The sequence below is a fragment of the Lampetra planeri genome, chromosome 42 (genome assembly GCF_965212315.1).
Source record: "Lampetra planeri chromosome 42, kcLamPlan1.2.h2, whole genome shotgun sequence".
NCBI lineage: Eukaryota > Metazoa > Chordata > Hyperoartia > Petromyzontiformes > Petromyzontidae > Lampetra > Lampetra planeri.
This window is the reverse complement of record NC_136148.1, coordinates 9,919,948-9,938,972: the sequence shown is the minus strand read 5'-3', so window position 1 is coordinate 9,938,972 and position 19,025 is coordinate 9,919,948. Positions and strand designations below refer to the sequence as shown.

The following is a 19,025-nucleotide window of genomic DNA, read 5'->3' as shown; positions in this document are numbered from 1 at the left end:
AAAGATGAGCGCTTTGAGCTTGCTCAACTGAAAAAGAGATGACAAATTTTTATTTAAAGCTTTCGTGACTACAGGGATTCATCTTCTTGGTTCTTTCAGTAAAGTCACGTAGAAGGGAAATAATAAAAATAAAACATAATAATTCTCACGACGTTTCGGCCACAACGCAAGCAGCCGTTCTCACCTGAGGACTGAATTTCAGACGCTGTCTTTCCGACAGACCTGTTCTACACCTGAGGACGGCTGCTTGCGTTGTGGTCGAAACGTCGTGAGAATTGTATTTTATTATGTTTTATTTTTATTATTTTATTATTTCCCTTCTACGTGACTTTACCGAAAGAATCAAGAAGAGAGATGACAGTCATCCTCTCAGCCGACAAGGGCAATGCCACTGTCATCATGGATAAAACCACATACAGAAACAAAATACAGGACCTAATGAATGATGGTAGCTATACCAAAATCCATAGAGATCCTACCAACCACCTGGTTACGTAAACCAACAATATCATCACTGATTCGACATCTTTAATCGAACCAACCAAGTGGCTCTGTCTAAAACCATCTGCTGCTAGACCACCCAGATTTTATGGCTTACCAAAAATCCATAAAGAAGGTACACCTCTCCATCCTATCGTCTCCATCATTGACTCACCCACCTACAAACTAGCCCAATTTCTGTCTGAGACCTTGCTTCCATTCACTGGCAAGACCACCTCAGCTGTACTTAATTCAGCTCACTTGGTTTCTCTAATTAAAGACATCTCACTAGCTCCAGGTGATTTGCTTGTCAGTTTCGATGTAGTTTTTTTGTTTACCAAAGTTCATGTGCCTGACACCATTGCAATAATTCAAGATTTGGTCCAACAAGGATTGAATGCTGATGTACCGGCCCTGGTGAGACACTGCCTTACCAACACTTAATTCACCTGGAATGGTACATTCTATAAACAAGTTGACGGAACCCCAATGGGTTCTCTCTTATCTCCAGTAGTAGCCAATGTTTTCATGGAAAATTTTGAAAGAGGTGCCATCCAGGCATCCTTCCTACGTCCTTCCTTGTGGAAGAGATACGTAGATGACACATTCATCATCTGGCCACATGGCCTGCCAGCATTGAACCAATTCTTCAACCACATCAATTCCATACACCCAGCCATCAAATTCACCATGGAGGTGGAAAAGGATGGCAAGTTACCATTCTTGGATGTGTTAATCGAAAAGAGACCAGATGGCTCATTGGGACACTGTCTACAGGAAAGCCACCCACACAGATGCCTATCTAAAACCTGACTCCCATCACCATCCAGCCCAGAAGAATTCCCTCATCAAAACTCTACACCATCGGGCTCATTGCATTTCCGACCATCACCACCTAGCCAGTGAACTGGACCACGTACACCAAACCCTCAAGATGAATGGATATTCGGACTGCACAATCCAAACGTTGGGAGAAAACCATCTGATGACCCGATCAAAACCATCACCTTGCCATACATAGCAGGGGTCACCAAAAAGATTTCCAAAATCATGAGCAAACACAAGATCCAGGTTCAATTCAACACAATACATAAAATTGGTGATCTGATCCCATCTGTGAAGGATGTGATCCCTGACATGCAATACCCCGGTGTCTACAAACTAACTTGTGTCTGCGGCAGTACTTACATTGGGGAAACTAAGCGACATGTCTCAGACCGTGTTCATGAACACAAGGCAGATCTGATCATTCTTAATTTAGGAGCTTTCGTGACTGCAGGAATTATTCTTTGGTTCTTTTCGGTTAAGTCACGTCTAAAAATAAAATAATAAATTAAAATAACATATTACGACGTTTCGATTGCAACACAAGCAATCATCATCAGGTATAAAAGAAATAGCAACAAAAAATCTAACTAGAAAACTATAGACAGACATACAAGCAGACAGACATCACAACGGCACACAGAGAGAGGACACACATCGGCACAAAGAGAGGGGTTGTCTCTATGACGGTCCCTTAAATATAGAGAGGGGGGGCGAGAACGGAGAGAGGGAGGGGGCAGAGAGAATTAGCATATCAATGAGTGTACGCCAACGTACTGCTGCTGCTGCAAGTAAGATGACAATGTGGAACGCGCACGCAAAATTGAAAACTAGGAGACAGGCACACGAAAATTAAATAACCCAGCAAAATATCGAAATGTGATGTAATACAACACAGAGAGTCGGTTAACACACAATTAACGCATAGCCTGGTTGATTACGTGTTTCAAAATTTGCTAAGTTAGAATTTTAAGTGTGAAAATTCCAAAGAGAGGACACAGGCAGAGAGAACAAATAGCCAGAAAGAAAAAGGATAAGCTTAAAACTTCCCCGTAGAAGTGGTTCAATCTTAATTTAGGAGCTTTCGTGACTGCAGGAATTATTCTTTGGTTCTTTTCGGTTAAGTCACGTCTAAAAATAAAATAATAAATTAAAATAACATATTACGACGTTTCGATTGCATTACATCACATTTCGATATTTTGCTGGGTTATTTAATTTTCGTGTGCCTGTCTCCTAGTTTTCAATTTTGCGTGCGCGTTCCACATTGTCATCTTACTTGCAGCAGCAGCAGTACGTTGGCGTACACTCATTGATATGCTAATTCTCTCTGCCCCCTCCCTCTCTCCGTTCTCGCCCCCCCTCTCTATATTTAAGGGACCGTCATAGAGACAACCCCTCTCTTTGTGCCGATGTGTGTCCTCTCTCTGTGTGCCGTTGTGATGTCTGTCTGCTTGTATGTCTGTCTATAGTTTTCTAGTTAGATTTTTTGTTGCTATTTCTTTTATACCTGATGATGATTGCTTGTGTTGCAATCGAAACGTCGTAATATGTTATTTTAATTTATTATTTTATTTTTAGACGTGACTTAACCGAAAAGAACCAAAGAATAAGATCTGATCATTGTTTTAACGCTGTGGGAACACACGAAATTAATTTTTCCAAGACGAAGGTACTCTGCAAACCTTCTGGCTATCAAGAAAGATTCGTTCATGAAGCCATCCAGATATATAAACACAGACACAATTTCAACCGAGAAGATGGGTACAAACTGAGCAATCATTGGAAGGACGTTATTAACCAGTTTAAGTCATAACTTGGCTCTGATGTTTCCATCCTACCTGCCGATGTTTGCAGTTATTTTCGACTCTCTGAGTTGCATTACTAGGTTGGAGGTCTTTGCATTGACAGGCTGCATGTCTTACTAGCACAGTCACCGATGCTCCTTTCCCTCGATGTGGCAGTGGCTCTCGTTTTTTCACAATACAATGGCTACCTTCACAGCCTCAAGACGCCCTCCGTTCTCACAATACATTGACATGCTAATCTCTCTCAATATAATGGCCACCCCCACAGCCTCAGGGCGCCCTCCGATCTTACATTTACATGCAAATACCATCTCTAACCCCGTCTACTTACCCTTGGGCTGCACCCATCTTAGGTCTCTATAACATCCTGTTTCAGCTGCTCTCTTACTGTATTTTTTCACCTGAAGACGATTGCTTGTGTTGTGATCGAAACGTCGTGATTTTTTATTATTTTTCTATCTACGTGACTTTACCGAAAGACCCAAAGAGTATTATGTGCTTTCCCCCTTCTTAAAAAGGGGAACCACCAGGGTATCCTTCCAATCCTGCGGGTCCCTCCTGTGGTCCAGCTAATTGTACTCCTGTCATATTGGACAGCTTGCACAAATTCACCACCTTCCCTCAGCAGTTCGCTTCGAGGTCATCTCTGCTGGCATTTTTTCTGGTCTCAGGCTCTGGATGGCTCTTTGTACTTCCTCAACAGATGGCACATCAGCCAGTCACTAACAGGAGGTGGCTTCTTCCTCCAATATTTGAAGTACTGCAGCCCCAGCAGAGTCAACTCCACCATTTCCCATGATGTTATCCAGGCTGAAGGGTTTCCCTCACAGAAATGCTCAGAAAACTTGCAGACTTGTCCTTGGGGGTTGGAGTTCTTTCCCTTTGGAACAAGACTGCTACAGGGTGACTGTTGCAGGGTGCTTCTCCAAAGCACACAATCACCAATAATGTATCTCCACGACGATGATGATGGTGTTCATGATGATGAAGACTCTGACAATGATTGAAATGAATTACTTAACCCTGAAATAAAACAAATTTAAATTGTGACTTTACAATCAAAAGTCGACACTGCTACCCCGGCAGAATTAAACCTCGCTCAGTAACTCGGCAAAACGCACCAGGATGGCGGAGGTGGCGGCAGAGGTGGCGGCGGAGGTGGAGGCGGCGGTGGTAGCTGACGAGCAACTCTTTGCCTCCTCATGCGGGAAAGCGAGCGTCTGGGCGGACGGCCGCTGCGAGACTCGTGCAGAGCCTGGCTTCGTCTTTCCTGGGGCCGCCACCGAGCTCCGCTTGCTGGAGTGAGGCTCACGCTGTGTGGGGTAGAATCGTGAGAATGGCGGTGGCAGCAGTGGGGACGGTGCCGCGTTCACCGCCGCTACTGCTGTGAAGCTCCTCGCACTGCCGGTGCGCAGTGGGAACCGGTTTTGTGTCGCCCCTTTCTGGCTTCGTGATACCTCTCCGTTTTGGGGACTGCTTTTGGTTTGTGCCACTTTACGTGACGCCTCCTGAGTTTGTGACATGCAGTCATATTTTGACGCCCAGTGGTTGATCTGTAAAATGTGTTTTTTTTGTGAAGACTGAACTTTTTGCGATGGCTTGCCATTATGTTGTGAAAGCTGGATAATTTTTGCCACCTGGTCTTTTTGTGGCAATCGGCTGTTCTGCAACACTTGCTCAGTTTGTACGATGCAGTCATGTTTCAACACCCAGTGGTTGATTTGTGACGTCTGTTCGGGTTGCAGCTGCTGGTATTTTAGTGATGGCTTATTGTAAGTTTGTGGTACCTGGTCTCTTTGCAGCATCTGACTATTCTGTGAGGCCCAGTCTATTTGGGAAGACCTACGGTCATATTGTTCTGGTTTGTCATCATTTTGTGGCAGCTGTCGGTTGTACTGAGACAGTCGGCAGCCAGCCTGCACTGTCACCGGAGCGGCCAGAGTGGTCTTCTTGGTGAGCTCTCGTCCCGGCCAGTAGAGTGATTCTATGGCGGCAATACCATAACAACACCAAAAAAGATGTAACCAATAAAAGGCAGCTAAGTACAGGGTTCCAGGTCTCAGGAAAAAGCCACATCAATGACAGATTTGCAAAGTCACTATTTTTGTAACTGCAGCTATTGAAACAACACCATATGTCAGTGTTTTCATGCACATCGTTTTTTCAGGGTCAATAAAATGAGTACAATTTTGTGTTAAGTCAATATTGTGGGCACTATGGATAGCCTGGCCTTTGGCAAAGGACTGTGGAATTTCCACCACTGGTTCAAGACTATCAATGGAGGTGAGCACAGCCTAAATATTTATTTGAGAATGAAGATATCTATCCTCGTGTGCTACAGTGTAATAAACACAAGGTCCACTCATTAGCATAGGAGCTGACAAAGCTGAACACAGCAGCTCATGTACCAACTTGCAGCAATAACAAAAGACCCGCGCAGTACTGTTCTACGCGTGTTTTTGTGTTGCTACACACAAGGTCAGGATACATACCAATAATAATAGTTTTCAGCCTTTTGTCAAGGCATTGCTGGGTTAAGGCCTTCCCATGCTGTTGCCGGTCATGGTGGGGGTGTTTGTCCATACTTCACTATGCTGGTGTATGCGGGTTGGTAGAAGTAGGAGGGGAGGTCCAGGACAAATTCAGATATACCGGTAACTTGCCAATGATGTTAGTTATGGCCGGGAATGGAACTGTGTTCATAGTGCAGTGCAAGTACCACTGCGCCACCACTCCGCCCCCAAGGTCAGGGGATAATTAACTTAGTACAAGGCCACTCGTTGACACAGATTGGCTTAGTAATCCCTCGATGTCTTGGTGAGCCTTGTATATCTTATTCGGCAGATTGACTGGATTGTTCACAACCTGCATCGCAACGGTTTTCTCTCGAAAGCGGCCGTGTGATGTCAACCATTTGTAGGCATTATGTGGCAATGTTAACATCACAAGCAGAAACTTTATTTACCCAAGAAAGCCTCAGTGAATGCCTTTAGTGTGGAATCCACGCTCAACAAAAACCACAGAACATGGAAAAAACCCCACGCAGCACAAGGTCGTCACACTCAAAATCCAATGCACACACAAGTTGTCAACAACCAACTTGCTGTACTGTCAACCGAATTGTAAAATACTGTACATGTTACTCAGTGTGTTCAAATTCCAGTCTGTAGACTACTTAGCTCATGATCAGGGTTGATAAAAATAGCATTACAGCGATACCCCGGTTTACGTCGGGGATGCATTCGTGAAAGGTGCGACGACGAATATTGAAACGACATCAATCAAAGCAATTTACAGGGTAGGTGTAGGCAAAAGCTGAGAAGTGACGGATAGTGAGAAAGGACGGACGATGTTGTCAACGACGTGTGGGTTGAGGCGACGTAATCAGGTTGTGGTGTTAATAAAGTGACATCATACTCTTTGGGTTTTTTTCGGTAAAGTCACGTAGGTAAAAAACAAAATAAAATAAATGAAAACTAAATTAAATCACGACGTTTCGGAGGCAACACAAGCTTCCGTCTTCAGATGGAACCGTTACAGCCAAAGCCACTGTAGTAAGTGAAGAGAGCTAATAGAAAAACGCGACTATATAGGGGAAGAGGGGGGGAGCAAGGTGGGGGGGGGGGGTGTGGCATGGGGGGGGATGCTAGGCTGAGTTAAGCCGATTGATAACATCTATTCATTATGCAGGAGAGGGGGGTGTATTGGGGTACCGTGAACAAAGGGGCAGAAGTTGAATTGATTAATAGGGACGCTAAGTTAAGCTGATAGATAACATCTAGTTAATAGGAAATATTTGGAACCTAATTTGCCAGTAAAAAAATATGATAATTGGTTTTTTACCCTTCTATCTGGCAACAAAACTGACACCTTTTTTACAAGGAGTCATGTTTGCATAGACCACAATACCTGCAGCCATAATGCAAACAAAAAACACAACTCTGATAATATATGCACTGTCCTTGAAGTTGATTGGTCCACACCCGAGACAGCTTTCCTTAGAGCCTAGTCTCACATGGGTTGGACCAGATGACGCCAAAAGGCGCACAACTCAAAGACAATGCGCCATCAGAGTATGAGAGCTCGGGGTAAGCATTTACACCATTGGAACCTCATTTGCCAGTAAAAATATAATTGTTTTTTTTACCTTTCTATCTGGCAACAAAACTGACACCTTTTTTACAAGGAGTCATGTTTGCATAGACCACAATACCTGCAGCCATAATGCAAACAAAAAACATAACTCTGATAATATATGCACCGTCCTTGAAGTTGATTGGTCCACACCCGAGACAGCTTTCCTTAGAGCCTAGTCTCACATGGGTTGGACCAGATGACGCCAAAAAGGAAAGCTGTCTCGGGTGTGGACCAATCAACTTCAAGGACAGGCATATATTATCAGAGTTATGTTTTTTGTTTGCATTGTGGCTGCAGGTATTGTGATCTATGCAAACATGACTCCTTGTAAAAAAGGTGTCAGTTTTGTTGCCAGATAGAAGGGTAAAAAACCAAATATAATAGGAAAGCTATTAAGAAATAAAACAGCTAAATTAAATCACCAATACCAGCACTACTATACTCTACACTACACTGTACAATAAACTACACTACTATAGACTGCTATACATTACACTATTATATACTCCACAATACACTACACTACTATACTCTACACTACACTATATACTACGATACTATAGACTACTATACACTACACTATTACACAGTACACCATACACTGCTATACACGACTATACACTATTCTACACTATACTATTAAACACTACACTATACACTACTATAAACTACGCAATACACTATTATAAACTTTGCTACATAATACTGAACACTACACAATACACTATACCCGAAACACTACTATAGACTCCTATTCACTATACTATAATACACTACACTGTGCACTGGTATACACTCCACAATGCACTACACTATATACTATAGAATACACTACACAATACACTAATATACAATACACTACTATATACTACACTATACACTGGTATACACTACACAATATACTACCATATACTAAACTAATATACACCACAGAATACACTATACTATACACTACTATACAAAACACTACGATACACGACACTATCCACTACACTATACAATACACTACTATACACTACTATACACTACAACGAAAGGGTAAAGGTGGAACACGCTACAGCAAAATTACTATAGTGAATAACTCACCCCCCCCCCCCCTCTTGCATAATGAATAGATGTTATCTATCAGCTTAACTCAGCCTAGCATCCCCCCCCATGCCCCCCCCCCTACCTTGGCTCCCCCCCCCCTCTTACCCGATATAGTCGCGTTTCTCTATTAGTTCTCTTCACTTACTATAGTGACTTTGGCTGTAACAGTTCCACCTGAAGGCGGAAGCTTGTGTTGCCTCCGAAACGTCGTGATTTAATTTAGTTTTCATTTATTTTATTTTTTACCTAAGTGACTACCGAAAAACCAGAGAGTATGAATCCTTGCAGTCACGAAAGCATCAAATCTAGAAAGTGACAATATATTTGCAAAACGTAGTAAAAGGGATTGCTGTGAATCGGGGTATGACTGTATTGTTGCGCTTTTTTAGCCAGTAAAGCTTCACCGACTCTTATGGCACTTTTTCAGGGCGTCCTGCTGAGTTTTCATAATTGGGAACGATGTTGCTGCTGCGTGTAACCCCAATTGAGTATTTTCCAGCTAACTTTTCAACATTGGGTTGTTTGGCCAAAACCAGTTACATTGTGTCTTCTTTCCGCTATGGGAATAAACGGGCAAACCCAGAGGAAATCCATGTAGAACAGGTGGAGAACATACAGACTCACACAGTAAAGTGCTCAAGTTGGGAATCCAAACAAGTTAGGAATCTAACTACTGGACATCTGTGAAAAATAGCTGTATAGCTCATCGGATTCCTCAAGTATAAATACAGATTCTGATTCTGCCTTTTACTGTGAGGCACCAGTGTTACCACTGCACCAAGCTTCCGTCCAACATGATTACCGCTTTGTGAAAAGTGATTGTCTCAAAGAAGACTGGCTCCCGTCATCGGAATGTGGAATGCATTTATGAGGCGATAAGACAACCCCATTGCTCATTTGAGTGAGAAGATGCTGAGTTTCAGAATTCACATCCTGATCTTCTTGTTAGCCCCAACCTGGGTCTCCCGCTAGGCCTCGGCAAGGTAAGGTAAAAGTTAAAAGGTAAAAACAACGAGCCTACCTTTACCCTACCTTTTACCTTATCAATCACTCTACCCTTACCTTTTACCCTTTAGCAGGTAAGGTACAAGGTAAAAGGTAAAAAGCAACGAGCTTACCTTTACCCTACCGTTTACCCTTACCCCATACAAATTACCCGTTTACAGGGTAATTACTAGGGAACTACTACATATGAACAAGGTTTATAAAGTAAATGCTCGGTAGATCGCTTTAATCATATAGAATACTCTCGATTATTCCAATTTGACACGCTTTCTTTTAACTCACTCTTTCTGTCGTTGTCGTTATTGTTGTATCCTCAAATCTTGAAACTAAATTTTTACCCACTTCCTAATGTGGTATCGACTGCAAACTTGGTATACTAAGGTCATACTGATGACAATACTATATTCTATAATAAAAAAATCTATATATTTTTAAACAATCTTTTTTAGATGTTATGTTTCAGCTTGGGTCTAATTGTCCACGCTCAACTGACGTTGGCTGTAATTGGCCACGGTCCCTTACGTTGTGGCAAGCTTCGGGGCCACTTCCTGGAGTCGTGGAGTTCTGTCATTACTCGTACATTTCATAAAAGCGTGTTTTTAATCAAGTTTATTTTAATATTACTTATTAAATGTAGGCCACGGACTGCATGACGGAGCTTTTAGCGGTGCAAGGTACCGTATTTACCGGGTAATACTTTGCGCTACCTTTACCCTACCGGGTAATTCTTCCGAGCTACCTTTACCCCTACCCTTTACCTTACCCCTTGGCATGTCGACATCTTTACCCTTTACCTTTACCCTTTTACCCGGTAAAAAGGGTAAATTACCTTACCTTGCCGAGGCCTATCTCCCGCATAGAACACAGTAGAGTCTCAATGTCTGATACCTGGTAAAATAGAAGACGTAAAATCACTTGAACTCACCTTGTTAACAAAGGACATGAATGACAATCGCTAACAGATATAATAGTTGTGAATGAGCTCTCCCCAAGTTCGACAAAGCTCAAGGGGCTAAGAAAAGGGCATTAATCAAAAGCGCTACTAAATCGCATGGGGCTCTTGCGAACACAGTTTTAAATAAAGGTTACCAATTAGATTAATCTCAATGGGTTATCTCTTGGTTAAAGCCGGGCGGTAGATTACATAAATATATGTATGTTGAACTTATTTCGCACCATACGCAGCCAACCGTGCTAATAGGAGGTGCGGATGGATGTTGTGAAACTCAGAATGAGAATATGTATTGATCCTGGAGAAATCCGATGAGTTATGAAGCTCTTTTTCACAGTTGAACCTTATGGCGGTACCCCGGGGCACCATAGTATCCCGGCTCTCGCATAATGTCCGTGTTGCAGTCATTTTTAATCTGTTGATGGTCGGCGATGTGGCAATCGACTCATCTCGATGAGCTGTACTCACGATGCACCACTACGGTGCGTACGAGCGTTCAGGGTTTCGGCGCAATCGACCTCGGTGCGTGTCGACATCGCGGAATAGCACCGATTTCGGATTGATTTGTACTCCAGTCGCGAAGTTAAGTACACCCCTGGAAAAAAAGTATCCCAGAAGTAAAATATTTAATTGCCTCGGCCATTTATTATTTTTTGAGACCCCGGGGTACCGCCATATGGATCAGTTGTCCAGTCTGGGCGGATTAGAAAGTTACAACAATTAAAAACACGATCGTAGTGAAAATTATAGGAAAGCAAAGCAAATGAAATAAATAAATAAATACGCAACAAAGTATACACACACGTTCTAATTGCATAAGCACAGACCACACCAAGACAACGACACAGTCCCTCAATACAACTGCAAGGTTCGAAGGTGCCATAACCCTGAGCTCGCTAGAAGGCAATACACCAAGCGGGCTAATCGCCATCTGTTTCCATCTGTACGGGGATAGAGCGTTGCCCCCTCGCGCAAGGCATGGGGTTCCTCCCCCTCCTCCCACGTGTACAATAAACGCTCGCGTCACGAATTGTCTGAAAACGTCTAAAAATAAAATCCCAATGCAAGAACCCTCCCGAAAATGAGAACAGTAAATGTAAAATGTTAACCAGAAGTGATAATGAATCCCAAAGGCCTAATGGATCCCAAAGGCCTCTCACCTTGGTTCAAAATCAGAATATTTAATTCATATTGGAGGAATCCACCTAGTTCAGAACGAGAATTATTTCATTTATACTGGACGAATCCTATGAGCTATAAAGCTCTTTTTTCACAGACGTTAAGAGACACCACAAGTAGGAGAATCTCAATGGGCGTATAACTGGTTGGATAAACGGCATCACTTACACGAGAGACAGTGAGTGTCGTCAATGTGCACGATGATGGCATGAGATGGCATCAAGCCCGCCAGAAGTGATTGATGATGATCAGTGTTCCCTCTCACCTGCTCAGCACAGAGGCGGGCGGCGCAAGACAACAACAACCGCCATTCGCCACTAAGTGGCGGTGACGTCACCCCGACGCTTGTGCCAGGCCAAGTGCACCTTGACAACGAACACCCAGCCACGCACACCGCGTAAAGGGCGATTCCTCTCTCACCTCTCACTCGAATGGCGTCCGTGGGCAGCGCCGCCCTCATCACGGGGAGGAAGAGGTCGCTGCCGCTTTCTAACCCTCCATGAGACGAGTCGCCCGCCTCCAGTCTGAAGACCGCGGAACCTCAACGGGGGGGGGGGGGGCACTACCACCCCGCTTGGTGCGCGCGCTCCTCTAGGGGGGCGTCACGTGAGCGCGCCGTGACGTCACGCCGCTGTGGTTTACCGGTTGCCAGGCAACCCCAATTGGGCTTCTTGCACATTTATTTTAATACTAGATTTTACTACCCGGCTTCAGTTTTTCAGTTTCATTTATTTGGTATAGTACTGTGAGCTATTCGGCTCTTGAATCGGGTGCAACAGCAACAAACAAACAACTAAAACACGAACAAGAAAACATCTGAAAGTGACTATGCGCAAACAGAAAAATCCAGAAAAAAACAGCAAAAAATCTTCCAGAAAAAAGCACCGTACACCAACACTGTGCAAAAATCCCAGTGGGATGCAAGTCAAACAACAACAACAACCACAAGACAACTTAGATTAAAGTCATCATTCTAACTCCGTACTACAACAAACAAACATGGCCAAACCAAAAAACTTTTCGAAATCACCACGCCCGGCCGCCTTTGTCTTCCCAGTGGCGATGTTCACACACCATACCAGTTAGTTCGTTTGAGGCTGAGTCGACCTAGGGGAGGCCCAGGGCCGGTTCGAACTCAGGTCGCCGAGTTCGTAGCGCAGCGCACTAACCACTACACTACCGCTCCCCCCACACACACAGACACAAAGACAGCGTGCTAACCACTACACTACCGCTCCCCCCACACACACAGACACAAAGACAGCGTGCTAACCACTACACTACCGCTCCCCCCACACACACAGACACAAAGACAGCGTGCTAACCACTACACTACCGCTCCCCCCACACACACAGACAGCGCGCTAACCACTACACCCACCGCTCCCCCCACAACAACAACCGCCATTCGCCACTAAGTGGCGGTGACGTCACCACGACGCTTATGCCAGGCCAAGTGCACCTTGAGGCCACGTGAAGTGTCGAACGCCCGCTGGCAGGAGGTCACGGGGCAGACCCAGCAGGTGCCACGGGTCGACTGACCGAGATGACTGAGATGACTGGCTGATGCACCACCTGTACCCCCTACTGTACCAACTTGCTGTGCTTTAGCCACCCGGCGATCCGCTCGTTGTGAGCGTCGCTCCTCCGCCCTCCGTTGTTGTTGGAGGGCGACTGCCTCCAACTGCCCAGTAGCGTCCTTCACGAGCCTTCTCCACAGAGGCCGATCTTGACACCGCTGGTACCAGTCATCGGCAAGTCCACTCAGCTCCACGTCCTCCTGTACCACATCACTCCATCTCTTATCTAGCCCGTGCCGCGCCCGTTTTGCCCCCTCGATCCGGCCGAACAAAAGCTGTTTAGGTATACTGTGGCTGGGCATGCGGGCTACATGACCCAGCCAACGCAGCCTTGCCTGCCGGAGGAGCTCACCGATGCGACTTTGCCCAGATCTTTCAAGGATTTGTGAGCTCCTCACACAATCCAGCCTGGTCAAACCCAGGATGGATCGTAGGCAGGCCAGCCTAAATGTTTCCAACCGGCGAAGATGCTCCATTAGGGGGGTCCACGTTTCGCAAGCGTAGAGAAGGGAAGGAATGACCGTGGCCGAGAAGACCTGAAGCTTCGTGCGGAGCGACAGACCAGGTAGCTTCCACACAGCGTTACGCAACTGATTCGGAGTGAGACCTCTGCTGTTAAACTGGAGCCGGTCATAAGCACACTGCCCAGGTATGGGAAACTGTCCACTCTCTCCACTACTGTCCCATCGCCGATTGGGAGTTGTGGGGGTGGAGTGTCCGATGGTACAACATACCCAGGCAGGTGCTTAGTTTTGGTGGGGCTGATGGTAAGGCCCCACCTCTTAGTGGCACGCTCCAGTCTCAGCAGCAGCATCTCCAACTCCTCTTCTGAATGAGCAGCTATTACCAAATCATCGGCATACATAAAGTGGTTGACCAATAGGGAGCCATCCCTTGATCGCACCCGGGTGTCGATCAGCCTCCCATTATATCTGTACCAAATGGAAATTCCCCCGGTACAGCTATTGAAGGCTTGTTAAATAATGTGGGAGCCAGAGGACATCCTTGTCGCACCCCAAGGTGTACAGGGAAAGGCTCTGACTCCCGGCCACGTAGTTTTACCCGGGCCCGCTCACCATCATGAAGGTCCTTAATGATCGTGAGCAGAGGGTCAGGGACTCCGAAAGCACGAAGAACAACCCAGAGCCCAGGCCTACTGATGGTATCATAGGCCTTGACCAGGTCAATAAAGCAGAGATGTAGGTCTTGTTGAAATTCCCTACACCTCTGCTGTAGCAGACGGACAGAAAATATGGCATCTGTGCAGGACAGCCCTTTCCTGAAACCGCATTGGGGCTCCGCAAGCCTCTCCTCAGCGTGCCTAGCAAGGCGATGTTGAATAATCCTTGCCAGGACCTTTCCCGGCACACTGAGGAGTGAGATGCCCCAGTAGTTGTTACAGTCTGTGCGGTCCCCCTTCTTAAAGAGGGGGGCCACCAGGGCATCCTTCCAATCCTGCGGAACCCGTCCAGTGGTCCAGACTGTTGTTATGATGTCATATAGGGCAGTCTGTGCACAAACGCCACCCTCCCTGAGCATTTCGCTTGGGAGATCATCTCTGCCCAGTGCCTTTCCTGGTCTCAGACTCTGGATCGCCTTCAGTTCTTCCTCAACAGATGGCACCTCAGCCAGCCACTCACAGGGGGTGACCTCTTCCAATATTTGAGGCACCGCAGCCCTAGCAGGGTTCCCCCCACACACACAGACATACAGACAGCGCACTAACCACTACACCCACCGCTCCCCCCACACACACAGACAGCGCACTAACCACTACACTACCGCTCCCCCCACACACACAGACACACAGACAGCGCGCTAACCACTACACCCACCGTTTCCCCCACACACACGCGCTTGCTGCAGACACACACAACTTTCAGGATGCGTACGTCAGTAAACGACTGAAGTAATAAAGCAATGCTGCGCGAAGAAAAAATATACAAAAGTCTATTTTTTATCATTTTTGCATGGTGTACAGTCTGGAAAGTACCCATATGGCAAATTTCAAGTTTGTTGCATGTCGGTAAGTATGCTAAACATTTTGAACAGACACACATTCACAAATTTCCCTTTTATATACAGTATATAGATTCCAAAAAATGCTAGCGCTTTTCATCAAGGATCTCAAAGCACTGGTCAGAACACAGCATCAGCCACATAACATAAAAATAATTGTATTGTTATATTTTGAGTGAAATCAGAACTTGTATTTTTACTGGAGAAATCCGATGAGCTATAAAGCTCTTTTTCACCGATGTGCAGTAGGAGCATGGGGTAAGAACGTTAACAACAACGATCAGTACAACACACGATAATAGTGCACAGTACAAGAAAAAGTTATTCACGTGCTGAGGTGTCGGCTATTTTATTTGTGTAATGCGAGCGTAAATGGGGTTGTTGCTGGGCTCAGGTCCAATCACACGGCCCGGGGTATTGGGGGGCGGAGCCTGGTCTGCGGGGCGTGTGGGAGGGGCCACCGTTCACCTCGGCTCCAATGGGAGGCGAGGTGAATGGGGGCGGAGCCAGCGGGGTAGTATGGGAAGGCCGGATCTGAGCATCTGGAAGGGGAGGAGTCAGGGTCACGTGGGGGGAATGTATATAAGTAGGAGCCCGGAAGAGATCGGGGCAGTCGGGGAAGTTAAGAGTCTGAGCCACGTTGGGTGGTGAGGGAAGATCCGTGCCATCGGCCACGTGGCCGAAGGACCTCTGCACGCCGTCGGCCAGCGGTGTGCGGAGTGCGGGAATAGAGGAGCTAACGGAGGAGCGTGCGTGGCACGCGAGAGGGAGCGTGCGCGGGGGCGCACGCAAGACGACACTGGTCCGAGAGGAGGCCAGTGGGGGTGTGGAGAAGAACCTGAATAAAAGACAGACGGAGACCAGCAGTGCCTGACGGAGTCTTTTATTAAATTTGTATTACTACCGAATATGTAGTTAACTGAAATAGTAAATGCATGATTATTTCTCCATAATAAAGTTTTTTTTGGGTTAGATCGCGTAAATAAATAAACGTCCCGTTAAAACCCGCCACCACCCGACAGCCAATTACGGAAACAGAAAGCGCCAATTCGTCACGAGTACAGCACACCGGTGTGTTGGAGAGCCAAGCCACAACATTTACAATCTGAGTACGACGTTTCGCCAGTAATTACAACTAGCTTCATCAGGCGACAGCCAGATTTGTGGAGAAGTCTAACTGCAAGAGCGCAGAAGCGTGGTCACCACATCTACTCTATATAAGGAATGAAACAATAAGACTTCTCCACAAATCTGTCTGTCGCCTGATGAAGCTAGTTGTGGCTTGGCTCTCCAATGCATTTTTTTTCACGCATTGTCAAAATCCTTCAGTTGTGTGTTGAACTACTTTCGCACCGTACGTAGCTCACCCAATCTATGCCACATGTTCCAATGAAATAGGGAAGTGGATACCGCAATGTGCAATAGTAACGTATTTAAGATTAAAATTGAATGCAGTCATGCTGAACATGTATTGAGACTATAAATGTGCTGTATTTGCAGATTAACTCTTGAAACATTCCAAGTGCTCCCTATTAAAGATTTAATACGGCTCACAATAACATTTAGTCATGGGCATAGCATTAAAAACGAGCTTATAATTCCAAAGTAATGTGAGCAGTTATAATGTGCTAAAATACGAAATACTGCCTTCAGAGAGGAACTTAAACAACTTATTTTTATTTTACCCTTGTAAGGCCCACTGAGCTATATAGCTCTTTTTCGAAGCGACCTGGCCAGAAATGATAGCTCAACGAAGTGGCTTATCATGTGGACATTTTTTCTAAAGCAGCCAAATACTCTAAACGCATGATTCTGATTCTAAATGTGGAGGGGAAAACCGAAGGACCCGGAGAAAAATTCACGCGACTAAGGGGAAAGAAACATGCAAACTCCAAATATACAGGCATCAGGGGTCGGGATCGAAGCCACGACCTCCTGTATGCCAGGCGAATCATCAGCCATGATAAATCCACTTCTGGATGAAGCACCCCCCATCCCCCCCACAGCCTTCTTGGTAATGACTCTTTCCCCCAATGGCACTGTTAGAGAAATATGAAACCGTGCAACGGGGATCAACGTTGTGGTGTGACATCACTTTAAAAACAGGATTACGTCATGCACGGCGATCTGGTGTCGAGGCTGAGATTATCATTGCGTAATTTTTTCCGGCCCTTTCCTGCGATATGACGTTCCCGATGTTCGCGCCTGACGTGTCCGAAAGGAATTTTTTTATTATTATTGCGATGACGTATTTCGAAATTTATAGTACTGTAGTGTGCTCACGTTATAAAAAAATATAATGGAGCTTTACGGTGTGAGACGAACGCCATCATTGTTTACACACGACGTCGTCACGAAAGCGTCAACAAACCTTAGGCGCGCGTACATTCGTATGACGTCATTAAGCAGTGAGGTTCCCGTCGTGTTCGCACATGACGTCACCGAAAGCGCCCGTTATTACCCGTGATGCTCTCCGCGATAGTTCAAACGCGCGTCGTGACTTGCGTGGCGCGGCCCCTAAACGCGACGCTGAGATTGAAGCTCATCGCTGACTCGGAGCCACCTTCAACCCCGTCTACTCAACACCATCTCGCCTCCCACAAAACTTCGACGCGATGGATCCCTTCACACAGGTGAGGTCCTGCACATTTAAAGATTGCTTTATTTTTCAGTTTTGCTTGCACGGTATGGTTAGAAGTTTGCGGCCCTAAGCCAGTTTGAAATAAAAGTACCGTAGTGGATTCACATGTAAAGGTTGTCGCGCGTAAGTTGACATCACACGTGTTGTTGTTGGTCGTCAGCCACTATATAAATCCTTATAATCTTCATAGCAAATGCTATTTTATATGTTGATAGATAATGATTGCTAAGCGGTGCCAGCCTATTCCAGGCCGCGGCTCACATCAGTGGCGATTTATATCAGAACCGTGCCTGAGCCTCTACCTTCAGCAACCCGCAATGACCAGCGTGGTGAAGTATGGTCAAACAACCCCCATGACCGATAACGCCATGGCGGTTGTCATCCAAGAGTGGATTGACAATGGGCTGTGCATAAAAAAATACATTTTCATTTGTCCCCTTAGACGTTTAATTTCCTGAGGTTTAATATCGTGTCAGCTGAGGGCAGTCTTAAGAGTTGTAACAGCTGCTAGTCAGCACAGTCCTTAAAATAAATACTGTATGTTAAGTCACGGGCATGCAGTCAATCATAGTCCCTGCAGTCACACAACTGCATTTATGTACCATAGACATGTTTAACCATCTTAATTTTAGAACTTTCGTGACTGCAGGAATTATTATTTGGTTCTTTCGGTTAAGTCACGTCTAAAGATAAAATAATAAATTAAATTAAATAACAGAATACGACGTTTCGATTGCAACACAAGCAATCATCATCAGGTATAATGAAATAGCGACATAAAATCTAACCAGAAAACTATAGACAGACATTAACAGACAGATATTACCAAGATACATAGCGAGAGCAACACAGGTAACAGAGAGGGGTGATCGTCTCTGTGTGGTGGCCTTAAATTGACAGAGGGGGGGCGGAGGCAGAGAGAGTTTCCCCTTAACATAACTTCAAACCTGTACAGGACAGCATGGCAACGCAGCTTAAGCACCAAAGATGAGCACAAATTTATAAAAGGAAATTGAACAATATTACATAAATGAGCAAAATCTTTTCAAACAATACAATATATATTTAGCACCTGGATATTTACAAGAGCAGCATAACCAAATGTCACAGAAATATCACTACCATACATTGGGCAGTTAAACTGCAATTTTACTAACAAGTACACTTGCTTTTCCCTCTACATCTAGGCCTCGGCAAGGTAAGGTGAAAGTTAAAAGGTAAAAACAACGAGCCTACCTTTACCATACATTTTACCTTACCACAATACAATCACTCTACCCTACCTTTTACCCTTTAGCTTAGCAGGTAAG

General features: G+C 45.2%; 2 protein-coding genes across 7 annotated transcripts in view; one reads left to right on the top strand and one right to left on the bottom strand.

Annotated features, from left to right (window-relative positions):
* Window positions 1-12,078, bottom strand: part of LOC144732393 (putative tyrosine carboxypeptidase MATCAP2) — a 43,563-nt gene extending 31,485 nt beyond the window's left edge. The window contains exons 1-2 of one of the 3 annotated variants that reach the window (XM_078613909.1): window positions 11,896-12,078; window positions 4,235-5,097 (exon numbers count right to left, since the gene is read on the bottom strand). In XM_078613909.1, coding sequence (XP_078470035.1) covers window positions 4,235-5,097; window positions 11,896-11,935 — 903 coding nt within the window. In that variant the 5' untranslated portion in view covers window positions 11,936-12,078. The remainder of the gene's footprint in view (window positions 1-4,234; window positions 5,098-11,895) is intronic. The other 2 variants (XM_078613911.1, XM_078613910.1) reach the window with 2 other exon arrangements.
* A 5,418-nt stretch (window positions 12,079-17,496) lies between these two features.
* The window catches only part of LOC144732391 (anillin-like), a 55,515-nt gene continuing 53,986 nt past the window's right edge, over window positions 17,497-19,025 (top strand). Inside the window, exons 1-2 of one of the 4 annotated variants that reach the window (XM_078613905.1) lie at window positions 17,497-17,707; window positions 18,903-18,932. Coding sequence is in view for 3 of the 4 variants with exons in the window: in XM_078613903.1 (XP_078470029.1) it covers window positions 17,690-17,707 (18 nt within the window). In the remaining variant the exon portion in view is untranslated. The remainder of the gene's footprint in view (window positions 17,708-18,902; window positions 18,933-19,025) is intronic. The other 3 variants (XM_078613903.1, XM_078613904.1, XM_078613906.1) reach the window with 3 other exon arrangements.